The 16,325-nt window shown below is 43.0% G+C and overlaps 1 protein-coding gene across 2 annotated transcripts in view; it reads right to left on the minus strand.

Annotated features, from left to right (window-relative positions):
• Window positions 1-213: 213 nt before the first annotated feature.
• The window catches only part of CCL28 (C-C motif chemokine ligand 28), a 49,283-nt gene continuing 33,171 nt past the window's right edge, over window positions 214-16,325 (minus strand). Inside the window, exons 2-4 of one of the 2 annotated variants that reach the window (XM_073343899.2) lie at window positions 14,475-14,562; window positions 4,898-5,027; window positions 214-3,150 (exon numbers count right to left, since the gene is read on the minus strand). In XM_073343899.2, the coding sequence (XP_073200000.1) occupies window positions 2,988-3,150; window positions 4,898-5,027; window positions 14,475-14,538 (357 nt within the window). In that variant the 5' untranslated portion in view covers window positions 14,539-14,562 and the 3' untranslated portion in view covers window positions 214-2,987. Of the gene's footprint in view, window positions 3,151-4,897; window positions 5,028-14,474; window positions 14,700-16,325 lie in introns of those variants that run through there. The other variant, XM_073343900.2, reaches the window with a different exon arrangement.

Consider the following 16,325-nt stretch of genomic DNA (forward strand, 5'->3'; position numbering starts at 1 on the left):
GGCTGCCAGCCCGGCGTTCTCATCGCTGGTGCCAGAGGCTCGGGTGCTACAGTGAGCCAGTGCTGAGCATATGGGCTGCCCATGCCATTTGCGGTGGTCTCGGCTATAGGTGAACACAGTCCCTACTATAACTTAAAAGTTTCTCTAATAAACTCAAGGTGTGTGACCATACTGTGTATCGGTACTTAAACTCAAAGAAAGGGCACAATAATACAAGTTTGCCCAGGTTGCCATCTTCCCTCAGGCCGGCCCTGTAGTTATTTATTCAAGTCAACTAATGGAAAATGTATGCAACAAATCTGCTTTAGATCACATCAGGCTCACATCTGTATAACACAATATAATTTACAACATATATGGTTATGTCATTCATATTTACAACATATCCCATATTTGGTAGTCTCAAAATGGCATTTTAATTATATTTAGCATATACTGTACATGCTGAAAACATATTGCAAAAATAGCTTTTTCAAATCATGTACATGCTATGGCTGAGGCATTTTCCCAGGCCTAGGTCTGTGTTGTGGGCTCCATTTAAAAGGATCAGATTTCTAAAGGTATTTAGGTGCCTAAAGATGCAGATAGGCAATTCTGAAAAGCCCACTAGGTGCCTAACTCCCATCGAAATCACTGGGAATTTAGCATCTATGTGCTTTTTAAAAAGACCATTAGGCTCCTATCTACATCTTTTAAGCACCTAAATACCTTTCAAAACCTGCCCCACAGTGACTATTTGTACCCTGGCTAAAGGTTCACTGAGCCAGAACTTTTTGTTTCTTCTCTCTTGATAAACAAAGCTCAAAGTTTGTAAGTGCAAGATCCTCACCTCTGATAAGGATCCTCCTGAGGCACCTCTCCAGTGGTACAAAGGCTTTAATCGGAAAGCTGAGGATTTCCCCAGCATGGTGGAATTCTCAGCTGGTGTAAAGCTGACTATGCCAACTTTACTCCATCTGCTCCTCGACCTTGGTGTAGAAGGTATCCAATGGGAAGCATTTCCAGGTGCATCAACGGTTGTAGAACAATCCTGGGCCAGTAGAACATTTTCTAGCAGGCATAGGTTAGAGCTAGGGCTGCTCTAAATAGTGCCAGAGGTGGATTCAGCCCTCATCTTCCTAGAGGACTGGAGGAAGAGTAAAGGTGGCCTAGAGCTTCCATCCACGCTGCCCCACCTGCCCTGAATTGAGGATCCAGTCCTTAGTTTTTTCTTACTTATTGCTATTTCAGGTGTGAATCAGTTTCTTCCATCATTGTGCATGTCAGCAGCTGAAGGAGTTGGGTTGTTATTTAGTGCCCCCACTAAACACAGCAGTTTTTATTTTGTTTTGGGGAGACTTGCTTGCTTCTTGTATCTACCATCCTACATGCTTTATCATGTGTTTGCTGTTATTATTTATACAAACAACTAAAACTACTTTGTACTTTACACAGTCCCTACCCTCAAAGAACTAACAGTCTGATTTTAGATGTGCTGCAGTGAGAACAGAAACAACTGGAGAAGAGAGAAAAGAGTTACAACACATTATGGTACTTTAGGCTTATTATAGGTATACCTTGATCAACATTGCACTCTTATGTGATTTTAAATCTGTATCTTCCTTCATTCATTACTTCTTCTCTCACATTTTGTTAGGGCAGAAAGTGTGTGTGACTGACATAGCTTAGTATTTGTAGGTTGTAAGTAGTAGTAAGTCTTCATGAGGGTTTTGAATGAGGAGGGAGAGGACCCAGTGATTTGAGTCTGGGAGGCTGCTCCACGCATCAGGAGGCAGCATGGAAGATGGCAGTGGGAGGAAGGACATGTAGCATGTAGCAAGGCTGGTATCGCTGGCAATACTAAAATGATGAGGTGGGACAAAAGGAACAAGATCAAAGGTGTAGGCTGAGGCAAACAGGTGCAGGCCTGTGATGGCAAGGATGAGAAGTTTGGTACAGAAGGTAGGAAGGGGCTGAGGGAAGCATTTAAAGAGGGGAGTAACATGATCCAAACAAAGAGTAATGAGACTGGACGTGATCTTTGCAGCAGAATCTTGGACCCCATAATTTTGATCCTGAGAAGCAGGGAGGAAAATGGTTTTACCAGCAATAATGAAGAAAGTTTAGAAGCAAAGAGAGCTTGAAATGGGGGGAGAGAGGTAATTTTTGGTCATCTTGAACTTGAATTGGTGGCAGGCCATCCAGAATAGGTCATGTCAGAAAAACTGTCAGATAGAATCATAGAATATCAGGATTAGAAGGGACCTCAGGAGGTCATCTAGTCCAACCCCCCTGCTCAAAGTAGCACCAATCCCCAATTTTTGCCCCAGATCCCTAAATGGCCCCCTCAAGGATTGAACTCACAACCCTGGGTTTAGCAGACCAATGCTCAAACCACTGAGCTATCCCTCCCCCACTGGGAAGGAGAAGGCAGGTCACATGAGAAGAAGTCAATTTGTGAGCCAGCAGCACAAAGATGGAGCTGAATCTGTGCAAGCAGAGGAGAATAAGGTGTAGAGAAGAGGAGAGTACCAAAGACAGGACCCTGAGATAAGCAGAGGAGGGGGAGAAACTGCCTAAGGAGATGTTAAAGCAGCAGTCAGAGAGTGAGAAGGATGACTGTGAAAGCCAAGGCAGGAGAGGGGGTCGGAAATTAGAAGTATTGAAGAATACAGAGATATCAGAGGATGAAGCGGAGTGGAAAGCACAAGATGTGGTCAGGAAGATATTATCATTCCTAGTGCATCAACTTTTGCCTTTATCGGGCCAGGATGATTCCCAAAGTACAAGATCTTTTCAATATGCATATTAAAGGTGGTAAAGGATATGTATAACTGACATCTGTCACTGCTTGCTCTGGGAATTTAGACATTTGAAAAGCTATTTTTAAGCTGTAATTGCAAAATGTTGAGCAGTCGTATGTGAATTCCTAACCAAACCTTTGTCTATTGCAGAGAACACAATGCAGCATTCACAGGTAACTCTATTCTGGGTGTTGTTTCAGCAGACTACTGCTTCACCACAATTTGATTTTTCCTTGTGGTGTTCCTTTTCTTCCCAGAACGAAGATTTCCATTTCTTCTACGATTTTTGATTCTGTTCCTTTTCATCCATTTCTTAATGGTTTTATTATGTGAGCTTACGCATAACTTCTTGTGCTTTACATGAAGGCTGCCAGAAGAAAAAGAAGTTACTTTGTCTATTGCAAAACTCAATTTTTTAAAAAAAGAAGTAACTCTTAACAGGTAACTAGCCATATTTGAAAGCAACAAAACTACTCTGATCGCAGGTTTTGGGAGACCAACTTTTGATCACCATGATTTCTTACTTCTAAACAGAGCTATACAAATATCTGATTTTTTTTTCTGTTGGTTTGTTTGCTGTCAGTTCTGCAAAAATAAAAAATGTTCAGTTTGGTTTGAACCATACTCAGACATATTTGGCTAATAGAAGTAGTCCATTTCGGGTCAAATGCAACACTCCATTAGAGCTGAAATATTTTCTTTCTGGGCATTTGTAAAGGACTACATTTCAGGAGAATAAAGTGGTGGTGATGCCACCCTCCCATTCTAGCCCAGTAGTTAGGGTCCTCATCTGGGATGTGAGAGGCTGAGGTTCAAATCTCTGCTCTAAAACTGCTATTTGAACCCGGTCTCACCCATCCCATGTGATTGACCTAACTACCAGCCTACAGAGCCATTCTCACTTCTCTCTGGTCCAATATTATTCAAGTATTTTATCACAAGTAAGACATCTTCAATGGAGAGATTGAAAGACATCCATGCTGGAATACCCTGTATCCGGTGGGTAGGGCACTCAGCTGGGAGAGGGAGACCCAAATTCAAGTCCTTGCTTCAATGACTAGTAAATTCTTTATAAGAGGTAGAACAGCTTCAACAGCACAGATTGAGATCTACCCCAAAATAACCTGGTGGTTAGGGCAGTCACCTGGGAGAGGGGAGTCCTGGGTTCAAATCCCTGTTCCAGAGCACAGATTCAAAGCTGGGTCTCCCACATCCCAAGTGAGCGGACTAAAGGGATGGCGGGGGGTGCAAACACCCCATTTTGTGAACTGTGCCTAAGGACTAAAGGGATGGCGGGGGGTGCAAACACCCCATTTTGTGAACTGTGCCTAAGTCCCCTTGTGAATCTAGCCCCTCCCTACCTTTTCTGGCCAAAACTATTCAATGAATTCATAACAACTAGTTTTGGGTCAACCAAAACTGCATTTTTCAGTGAACAAACCATTCATCCAAAAAGTTTTGCCCAGCTTTACCTTCCAGTAATTGCATAATTACTCAGTAACTCCTGACCTGAAAAAGTACAGAACAGGAGGGAAGTATCTTTGCTGTGGCTGAAGATAAACGCAGTGCAAATTAGTGCATTGGGAATGAAGTGACGCAGTCAGGTCTGTTCAAGTGTTATAAAAACAAAAGACTTACAAAGCCTAAGATGAACAGGAATGTTTCCACGATTTTTAACTTAATTTAATTTATTTGGATTTTAAGCACTCCCTTGGGATATTACTAACCAAACATTGTTATTTTGCTAGTACATGACAGCAAAAAGTGAAACTGAGTAGGAATGACTACAAAAAAGAAGAAAATCTGATTTGATAATTTTATGCTCATTTTCCATGCTGAGTGAAGTGCAAAAGCAACAAAACATTAATGGTGAAATATAAATTAGATTTTAAAAAAATAATCCAGTTTTAACAATCAAAGTTGTAATGCAGGGAAGGAAAGTTTTTAAAATATACAGGGTCTGTTTCTCCACAGTTACATCAGTTTTTATGCCAAAGTAATCAATGGAGTGATAGTGGTATAAAATTGGAATAACTCACTAGAAAACCAGGCCCAATAATTTTTAACTTTTGACAATGTCTCTTTAATGTATCATCACGCAGAACATCACTTACATCACAGCTGGTATGTGGCATACTCCATCATCTTTCTGGATTTCAAATTTTAGAACTTTTCTTAGAAGTCTTCTGGGCACAAGGTGCGATACTTCCGTGCAACAGTTAAAGGATACCGGAAATAGAGTAGCTGAAAGAATTAAAGGGAAAAAAAGTCTTCAGTATTGAAATGAATGGGACATTGTGCTGCCTATCTTGCCAAAGATTAGTGAAAGATTGCAGTCTTTGAGATCAGTCAGTATTTCTTCCCCCTGGGTCTCATCACCACCTCTACCACCACTCCTGCAGCTATAGTGTTTCTTCCAACTATCCCTGTGGATTTGTATTTAAATACTATCATCAGGAGATTTAATAAATAGCTTACTTCTGGAGGGAGAACTCTGAAAGCAATTGTGATGCTGGTAAACCAAGTGTCAGTTCTGGCCAAGGCTATAGGTGTTAGCTAAGAACTGACAAATTCATTACTGGAAACCAAACCAGTTCACCTATATGTTAGTTTTGTGCAAAATAGGTATTAATCTTATAAGAATGTATTTAGTGTTTAGATTCTATGAAATGCTTGTAAATTGCTTGCATGCACTAATCTCACTTGTTATGTCTGTATTCCATGCTACAAGGAAATACGTACATTTTGCTTTGTAACTTTGAAAATATTTGCTCTGGACTTGTGAACCCAGTCACAGGAATCATCCCCCTGCCCATAGAGAAGGAAGACTAAAATCAGATGGGCCATAAAGGAACATCACAATGCAAATGATTGGTTAATGGCCCTGTCACACTTTAGAAACGCTATGTGCCAGGGTGGCAAGAGCCTGAGGACTGTCTGTGACTCCATAGTAAGACTGATATAGAGGTCCAGGAGTTCATTTTTGTTACTGGGTAGGTGAAATCTAATTATAGACCATACCACCAGTTTGGATGTCCGTCCTGCTCTAGACAGTCTGACCTGAGGTAGGCATTGACTGTTGTGAGCTACTCCAGACAGTGTGACAGCAATCACTAATGACCGTTTGGGTCTGATTTTAAAACTGGTCTTGCAGAGGCAAATCAGGATCAATACTTTCAGTCTTTAAGGCTGCCCACTGCTAGTACAACTTCTTTCGAGGGCTTGAAGCCCCAGGAATGAAGCTTGGCTCTCAGCTCTGGAGCCACCTTCTGCAGCTACTCTCCTTATCTCTCTGCCAACAGCTTCCCTTGCTGACAAACCATCTAAAGAGTCAGAAGAGGCTTGTTGATGGGAAGGTGAAGCATGTGTTCTTGCCCTAAAAAGATATATCTTGGAGTTATGACTAAGGGGGTGCAGTACTGGGGTAAGCCTGTATGCCCCCCCCCATCCTCCCCAGTATTTCCCTCTAATGCGGAGATTGAAGGGAGAAGGGGCGCTGAAAAGTGTTCAGGGGAAGAAGAGGAGATTGGGAAACATAGAGAGGACATGTAAAACACCCCCATTATGGCCTGCTTGGACTTGGGGAAAGTACTTCCCTTCCCCTCTCCTGGGGTCCCGTTTATTCAATATCATTCAGCTCGCCTCAAGATTTCTTTCTGCTCACTCACAAGGTTTAGGGTCCCACAGTCCTCCTTGGAACCGTGGCTTTGAATTCTGGCCTCCCTGGCTCATAATTCACCCTTCCTCCTTCCTGGGCTGCATTGGTTGACTTCTTTCCTCCAGCCACTGTCTCTGACTGGGCTTGGAGCTTCCTTTTGATTCCCCTGCACAGTCATCTAGTCAGTCTTTTAATCCTTCCCAGGAGGGTCTACTATCTCCAAACAGCAGTCTGTGCTTGCTGGCAGAGTGGAGCCTTGCCCTACCAGGCCTTTAAGGAACACTGATCAGGGATGACTTTATACCTTCTGTCTCCCACACATTGTCTGCTCCCCAGGGCCATCTACTTCTCTCCCAATTACTGCTTCAGTTATTTTCTGGCCTGCATCTGCCTCCCTGCACACATGGAACGGGGGTATCTGGCTTCTCACATGACTGCCTCTGGCCTTAAAGTGACTATACCCATTACAAGGGAACATAGATGGCCTTCTAGCCTCCTTCACTCCATTCTCTCCACTAGATGATCACATATCTCCCCATTCCTCTACCTGCCTACCACTCCACAACATCATCACTTACCTGGTCTGCCGTAACATCCACCCCTGTATTGCACTTCCCTATACTATGCAGCCCCTATTTAAAATCCAATAAATTCTTCTGTGAAAAGAACTTTATTATGCACCAGTTACAATGGTTGAGGGCAAAACACACCCACATAAAAATAAGGCGATAACAAGCTGAGGGAAACTTCATCACCACTTTTGCAAGGAACTTCCACCTCCAATAGGTAAACACATGTTAAAAACAACATACGTCTAATTTATGTTACAATGCCAATACTCTGCCCCTGTGCTTTTCCCATGAGCACACAAGAGATCAAACATGAACTAGTACAGTATGTAAATATGTTAATGTTGCTGAGGTCAGAGTTAAGGTTTCGCATTAGAATGTGATTCAGTTGAAAGTGTTGTATATTTATCTGTTGGGGATATAATGGGAATTTCTTATGGATGTGTAGAATCTGTCAGTAAAAGTGCTCATTGAGTCTTTGTTAAAATACAATAAAAAATGTCCTCAATCATTTTCTTGCTCTTTGGATGTGTGTGTGTATTTTGCCCTAAAGCAAGGATAATGATAATATAGGTCAGATTATACCATACACTTGTATTGAGCATGCTACTACACGGAGCAGGGACTTGGCCAATGACAATGGCCAACAAAAAGACAGTGGAGGCTGCCCATCACAGGTGGGTGAGGAAGATATTACACAGTTCATGAAAAGACAAAAACAACAAATACAAGAATAAGGGAGCTGACAGCAGCGGCACCATTTCAGGGGTTTCTGGGGAGGAAGCTACCAGGGGAGGAAGGCCAACTTTAACCATGATTCCAGGGGTTACTTAGGCACCTGAAAACTCTATGGTGTTTTTGTTTGTTTGGTTGGTTGGTTTTTTTGAGTATAACAACTTAGAAGTTAGCTGACAGGTGCACTGTATCTAATTCCTCTAGTAAGAAAGCAAAATATATACAAACACCAAATAAAGCCACATTTTAAGTTTATATGTAGGTCTGGAAAAATCAGGAGATAATACAGCAAAATATTCCCAATCCCAAGCCTTGAGGTATCCGTTTTGGAGCCTTAACACAGAATCAGAAACACAAGTTTGGTACTTTGTACACTATCTTTAGTAGAGATAAATAAAATAAATAAAATCTGCTTCCCCCGGCAATTACTGTTGTGTATTAAATGTCTTATGTTCCAAATTGTGAAGAGGAGAATGAGACAGCTGTCCTTGAAGCTGCAACCATTAGTAGACATGATGGCTCTGGACCAGAAGGGTCTGTCTAAGACCCACTTAGCTGCACCTAGCTCCCCACCCTTCTTCAGCTCCCCCGCCGTCAGGATCCTTGCCCCAGGGACTGTTCCCCCTCAGTTGCTCCTCTCTTATGCACTGCCCCTTCCCTCAGGGGACAACCCTATGCCCTTACCTCTCCCTTCTCCTGGTGATTAACTTCGCCTTCCCACCCCACTGCCCCTCCCCCAGGGTCCAACACACACCTCCCTTAGTGCTCCCCCTCTCCTTCCCACCGTCACCACGGGGAACCCTGTCCTCCTTCTGCTTCTCCTACCACCTGTGGGGACCCTCTGCTTCTTCCCCCAACTCCCACCACTGGGGACCCTGTACTCTCCCCCATTCACTCCCACCACAGGGTATCATATGCTCCTCCCACCACCACTGGGGACCCTGTGCTCCCCCCTCCCACCCTGACTGACCCCTTTCTTGTCTGCCCCACCCTCAGAGGCCCTGCTCACTACCCCTCCCAGGGGCTGACCCCCTTTTCTTTGCCCCAGACTGGTTAAGTCATCTCAGCTGCTGATTGGTAGAGCCAGACAAGGGGGCGGGACGGTTGAGCTAGCACAGCAGAGGAAGCTGACCGGGGGAGCCATAGCTGGAGAACCCAGCTCCTGGAGGAGGGGAGCTGGCTGCACGGCGCTGCAGGTAGGAGCGCCGTCTGGGGCTGGGGTGTGTGCCGTGAGCAGACCTCTGGTACGAAACTCAGAGGGGGCAGATACTCACCCTCCACCCACCCTAAATAGCACCCTAGGCTAGCAGAGCAGGACATGTTAGAAAATATCAAAGAAAGAAGGCTCAAGTGGTTGGGCCATGTACACTCTATAGAAGATGGAAGACGTGCTAAGCAAGCATTGCATTGGGTGCTCGAGGGAGGAAAGAGAAAGTGAGGAAGGCCAAGGAAGAACTTGCAGAAGACAGTGACAGAGGAGATTGACTGCACTGGCGTCACCTGGGAAGGAATACCACAGTTAGCAAGTACCACAATAATCAAAGGAGGAACTGGACCAATGTGACTGTATAGAAAGAAGGTACAGGAAGGACTAAGGTCTAAAGTAAGGTAATGGTAATTAGTGCTTACATTGGGGGGGGGAGTGGGGGGCAGAAATTTAAAGTAACCTGTCACTTTTACACAAAACTTTATTTTGTTCCATACAAAGATGATGTTAGTCCCATAACAGTTTGAAATTGATCACAAATAAAGAGCAGAATTGGGATTCCCTCTACTTCAGAAAATGAGGCTATGACTTTCACAATCTGAATTGGCAAAGGCACATTTGGTAACTAGTATCTTCCAATGTGCAACTGAGTGCTGAAAGAAAAGGAGTACTTGTGGCACCTTAGAGACTAACAAATTTATTTGAGCATAAGCTTTCGTGAGCTACAGCTCACTTCATCGGATGCACGAATGATCAGATCGGATCACGAATGATGCATCCGATGAAGTGAGCTGTAGCTCACGAAAGCTTATGCTCAAATAAATTTGTTAGTCTCTAAGGTGCCACGAGTACTCCTTTTCTTTTTGCGAATACAGACTAACACGGCTGCTACTCTGAAACCTGACTGAGTGCTGAAACTGTTTTTCCTAAACAGGGTCAGTAAATTCTCATATTTTCCCATGTTCCTTGTCCTACTCAAGTCATTTGTTTTCCAAGCTGAGTTTCCGTTGCTATTTCCATTCAAATGCTGCATTTGTTTTCAGGACAATACTAGATCTTCTTGAAGAGGGATCCACTTGCAGCATTCATTCAGAACTCCTCCAAATCCTTCAGGATTAAAGAGGATCATCTTCTGCAGTTAATCTGAGTGGGAATGCTGAATTGAAGATTTAGGGTTAGATCCTCTGCTTCATCAGTGGAGCTATACTGACTTACACCAGCTAAGGATCTGGCCCTTGAACTATTGGGGTCACACTGTGCTTTCTGCACCCCATGGTCCACACTGGTTCAGAAGAAGCCCTAGGAGGAATTCCGATGGATTCCTCCTGATGTGGTGGGGAGGAGCATAATGGTGCAGTAGCAACACCCCCTTGAAAGGATGCAATGCACACTTCTTCCCTTCCAAGGTTTGTTGGACTGCGAGAGTAAGGCCAAGATGTTGTCCTCGTCCCACCCCTATAGGATGGCTAGTGCCAGTGGCTGCAGAGAGACTTGTACCCTCTTCTTCATGCACCCAGGCAGGACCTGCCACAGACTTGACCTTAAGTGTGATTTTTGGTTCAAAGTCGAGTCCAATTGTTGCTAAAAGAAAACTGAAGTTTGGCCTGGCCATTTTCATTCCTACAGGCATTTCTCCCTCCTCCCCCTACCATGTTTTGCCTGCCTTGGTGGCTGTCAGCAGCACAGACAGCAATCCACTCCGTTACTGCTTCATCCAGGCCAGGATTTAGACTCAGTGTGGTAACACTGCCACAAGCTGCATTCCTCAACCAGCAAGCTAGAGCTAGAGGATGTGTGGGACTAGCAGCTGCAGTGGCAAATCCCCAGTGTCTTGCCTCCTCTCTGTCACGAGACACATCGCCCTGTTGGTGTCATTATTTCTACAGATATTATCCATGTTGATCCTTCCTTCTGCCTGGGGACTTTCACCAAGGAGACCTCAGCTGTTTGTTAGAGGCTTTGTTCCCTTTATTTATAAAGAGCTGAATCATCCAGTCATGCAGAAGACTCCACCAGAGGGCTATATGAGAAATTCTATGCAGTTCCCCACCATACAGAGCTCCTGACTTAGGATGCCAGGCCCATGGCGGAGCAAGGAGCCCTTCAACCACATCTACATCCCAAAATTTGCTGGAAAATCACAGGGATTTTGCACCATCCGGTTCCAAAGCAATATTTCCTGGCCTTTCCCATGGCAGCAAAACGCACTGGGCCATTGGCTTCAAGCCAGTCAGTACCTGTGGTCAATCTTCACCCATCTCTGACGGAGCTGAAAGCCACTGAGGGAGGTTTTCTCGTTCTGAAGTCTTGCTGGAATTACCAACTGGAATTCAGCACATTTTCCAGGGGATAACAACAAAGGAAGAAGCAATAGCTTCCCAGCTCTGGCCACCCTCCAGCTGCTGACAAGAAGCCACATTTCTGGGTGGGTCATGTGATGAAGGAGGAGAAAGATAAGCACAACCGAAGGGGTGAGGGTAAAGAAGCGGGAAGAGAAAAGCATGGAGTAAACTAAACAGTAGGTCAAAATATGGAAGCAAAAGAAGAGAAAAAAACCCACATCTCCTTCAAAACTCTGGTTGGACCCTGGCAGATCTCCCTGTGTGACCCCAGTAAAGCCATAGGAGTGGGAACCAACCCCCCCCCAATTTTATCTTTGAATACATAACCCCTGATCTACCTCTTTTTGCAGATCCCACTTCTTTATGTGATTGAGTTACTTTTTGCCCGGGCAAGCATTTTCACATGTGATATATTTTTGTTCAGAGGTCGCTTTTAAATTTTTGCTTTAGAAAAGCGATTTAATTTTTGCGGTGCCCCAAATGTGCTAAAGTTCTTGCAAACACATATGGAGACCCATCCCTGCCCTGGGGAGGTTACAATCTGATCCTGCAAACACTGACTACTGAATATGACTTACTATGGGACAATGAGACTATAAACAGCACATTTGGTACAAGTAGGTGTTTGCATGATCTACTTGCATTACAATTAACTCAGTTGATTAATGACAGGTTTCAGAGTAACAGCCGTGTTAGTCTGTATTCGCAAAAAGAAAAGGAGTACTTGTGGCACCTTAGAGACTAACCAATTTATTAGAGCATAAGCTTTCGTGAGCTACAGCTCACTTCATCAGATGCATCTGATGAAGTGAGCTGTAGCTCACGAAAGCTTATGCTCTAATAAATTGGTTAGTCTCTAAGGTGCCACAAGTACTCCTTTTCTTTCAGTTGATTAAGTGTTTGCAGGATCTGGCCCTAATTAAAAACATACAGGGTCACTTAAGTAATTTCTAGTTTAAAATATAATTCTCCTCCCTTGCCCTTTCTTATTACTGCCCATTCATGTTTATTACCATTTGCTTAACTTTACTTGCTTAACTCACTCACATTGCTTTATGACTGGCAATTTGGTAGTAAACCCTTACCACTTATTTTTAACCCTTTCCTATTTTCAATATATTTGAGGGGGTGGAGAGGTAATTCTCATTTACACGATTTTTTAAACTTTTTTCTTTTTTGTGTCTTAATTAAAAATTAATTATTGTTCCCAGCCTTTACCATTCATCATGCATTTCCTAATCCTTAGCAAGTAATAGTCCCCCAAATGTCTCTTCCTTTGGCTGGGGCAATACAACCAGTGTCCTAAATTGCACCCCAGAATACCCAAAAGACACAACGAGCACTTCTTCAACCTGAAATTAAATAAACCAAATCTTAATCCACTACCTTTGAAATACTTTGGAGATTCCTTATCCATTAGGCTGCCTTGGTTCATGAGAATTCACAGGTATAATTTTGGCCACCAGAGGGCTCTCATATATGCCATTAAACAGAGGTCAAATATACAGAAAATCACAACGAAAAGAAACCCACATAAAATTGAATATTAAGAACCAGGTCTTATTCTTACATTTCTGCCACACCTCTAAAGTAAATGGAGTGTAGCAGAGGCAGAATTTGGCCAAAGCCCATAAAACTCCTACTGTATTCTCTAGTTCCAAAATGGGCTAGTATGTTTGCTAGACTTCATGAAAATCTGCCTTTAATTATTGTTTTGCTGTTAAATGCAGAGTGTGTTTGTCTTAGTCACCTAATTATTTGTCTCATACATACTGATCCATCTGGTATACAGAATAAAAAAACAAATTTAAGAAAACTCTCTCGATGCCTTATTTGAACACCCTACCCCCTAGCGTGCAAGCACATGCATGCCCAGCAAGTACACTCAGATTACAGCTCACACAAGCCTGTACCGTCCAACAGGTGCAGAGGCCATTTTGGTAGGGTAGAATTTAAGGCACATTTTACCCACTTGTGGCATGATCCTGCAAGGTGCTGAGGGCTTGTCTATACACAGTTAGTGCACAGCAAACCAGGGTATAAATCTGCAATGCCCTAGCTTGCTGGGCACTAACTGGCTGTGTGAGCCTGCTACCATGCACTAAAAGTTCTGTAGTGTGATTTGATGGATTGCTGTTTGAAACTCTACTCTCGCTGAAGTCAATGGGAGTTGAAAACACTCAGTATTTCACAGGATCAGGTTCTTGGATCTCTTCCTGAATTTGGTAAAGATTTTAACATCACAGTTTAACAAGATTATTTTGTAATATAAAATTACAAGGAAAACAATAAAATATTGACTATGAGGACGAGAAAAGTCAAACAAAGTATGTGGACCCAACTCATGTATGCACCTAGCACAGCTGTCAGTAAGCATGATGCAAAATGGGAGATTTGATCTATTGTGCAATTTGCTACAGTTAAAATGTGAGAAGATGTAAATAAGTTTTTCTACATTTTAGCTATAAAATCCTACGTAAACACGGCATCAATCATACACAGTATACATGACTTTAGAGAGTGCTAGTTAAGTCTGCAAGTAAAGTGTCCTAGAGACCCTCCTGCATGTGAGTAACTTCATTCAGATGAATTGTCCCAATTGCTCCAAAGTGCAGTTAAAATGGTAACATTTATTGTGGCAAATACCTTGTTGTACTGATCCTTTCTAAAGACCTGGCATTTCCTTGTTTAAACCATTTTACAAAAAGTTTCCCAGTCTAAATATCCAACTGCCCTTGATTTGACAAATAGTAATTAGCTAAAACATTTAGAGTGAAATCCTACCCCCAATGAAATCAAAGGGAGTTTTGTATCAGGGGGTAGCCGTGTTAGTCTGTATCCACAAAAACAACAAGGAGTCCGGTGGCACCTTAAAGACTAACAGATTTATTTGAGCATAAGCTTTCGTGGGTAAAAACCCCACTTCTTCAGATGCGTGAAGGGGAGTTTTGCCACTGATGTCAGTGGAGTCAGGATGTCACACTTAAAGTTCTCCCAGTTTTCTGTACAGAAATAAAAACCAAAAGTGATACTCTCCAATTACTCCCAGTGTTATGGATCTAAAACAGCTCAAATTCCATACACAGACGCTTTGCCTTATGGTTGATTTTTTTGTTTGTTTGTTTTTTAAGAGAAACCTATTATAAATGTAGCAAATAAATAATGTACAGAATGACTTACCCTCAGATGTTTGGACAACCACAAATGCAAGAGCAGCAAAGAGAGTGACTAGCTTCAAATCCATTCCTTCCGACTGCTGCAGCACTTACTGTAACAGACCAGGTTGTAAATTACAGGAAACAAAGGTGATCCTACCTCCTGGACTGCAGTAAAAGAAACTAACTTTAAAGCCCTGCCCTTCACAGATGCTGTAAGTGGGCTTGAGCCTGCAAGGTACTAAGCACTCTGGCCCGATCTAGCAAAACACTTCAACACATGCTCAACGTTTTATTGACTTTAATAGGACTACCCACATACTTAACTTCAAGCATAGGCTTAACTACTTTACTGGATCAGGCCAGAGTATTCAGAATTTTGCAGGATCAAAGCCACTTCTGTGTTCTTACTTCTCTGTCCCTGTGATGGACCTGGCAGCTGCCAGTGCTTTGGCATTAAAGGTGCTAAATAGATGTGCTAAATGTGGGTTAAGAAGAACCAAAGAATTAGAGTTTATCATTGCTTTATATAATTCACATATGAGAGCCAAATTTTGTTGTCAGTAACAAATATGCAACTCCATTAAAGTAAATGGGCCAAATTCAGCTATGACATAAACAGGCACAACTCCAGAGAAGTCAGTGGAGTTGCACCAGTGCTGAATTTGGCCCATTGACTTCCAAGAGATTGTATGGCCATGTTAGGTGAGAAAAATTAAATATGAAGCAGTTATGCCAACCGAACCAAAGTCAGGCCAATAAAGATTGCTGGGAAAGTCCCTGAATGAGATAAATAGAATAAAAGAATACTTGTTTAAGTTGTAGGGAGTAAGAAAAAAGGGGAGGCCTGCATTCCTGCATTTTTGTACCAGATGTTCTGGGAACAGTTTGTTGAGATACGGAGGCACTGTTTTCCACTCCCTGTTCTTGTGTTATGTCTGTTCTTAACTCCTCATCTCCCGGTTGACACCCATACCGATAAGAAAGTTAGTGAAGCATTACAATTTGCTAAAAGTTATCTACAATAAGGGGGTAGAAGTGCATGCATAATAGAGAAAGAGGATTTTAACTAACATAGGGGAGGGGTGGGCTGCTTTATGAATATATCTGTGACGCGATGGGACTATCTATAAAAACCTATTAGTTTTACTTAGAGGCTGCCGGTTCTCTTTGGAGACGGGCTGCTCTCTGTTGTTGTGTGCACTCTTCAATAAAGAGCTTTGTGTTCGGTCCTTGCTGGTGTTGCTGGTCTCTCTCCGGTCAGACAACGAACCGTGCCATCTGGGGTTCGAGTCCTTGACAGCCATAAGTGAGAGCAGAATTGGACCGCCCCATGTCACCCTACCTCTTACTGCCTTTCTGAACTGTTAATAACAGCAGTAACTGAACTGGAGACCAAAGTTACACTGTAAGAGCACGTCTTCTCTGCCACCATAGAACCAGAGTATCCTGGGTGAAATTATACCTCTGACATCACTCTGTTCACATTCCGTGCATTCATCGAATCATAGAATATCAGGGTTGGAAGGGACCTCAGGAGGTCATCTAGTCCAACCCCCTGCTCGAAGCAAGACCAATCCCCAACTAAATCATCCCAATCAGGGCTTTGTCAAGCCTGACCTTAAAAATATCTAAGGAAGGAGATTCCACCACCTCCCTAGGTAACACATTCCAGTGTTTCACCACCCTCCTAGCGAAAAAGTTTTTCCTAATATCCAACCTAAACCTCCCCCACTGCAACTTGAGACCATTAATCCTTGTTCTGTCATCAGCTACCACTGAGAACAGTCTAGATCCATCCTCTTTGGAACCCCCTTTCAGGTAGCTGAAAGCAGCTATAAATCCCCCCTCATTCTTCTCTTCTGCAGACTAAACA

Source organism: Lepidochelys kempii, chromosome 5 (genome assembly GCF_965140285.1).
Source record: "Lepidochelys kempii isolate rLepKem1 chromosome 5, rLepKem1.hap1, whole genome shotgun sequence".
Taxonomy (NCBI): domain Eukaryota; kingdom Metazoa; phylum Chordata; order Testudines; family Cheloniidae; genus Lepidochelys; species Lepidochelys kempii.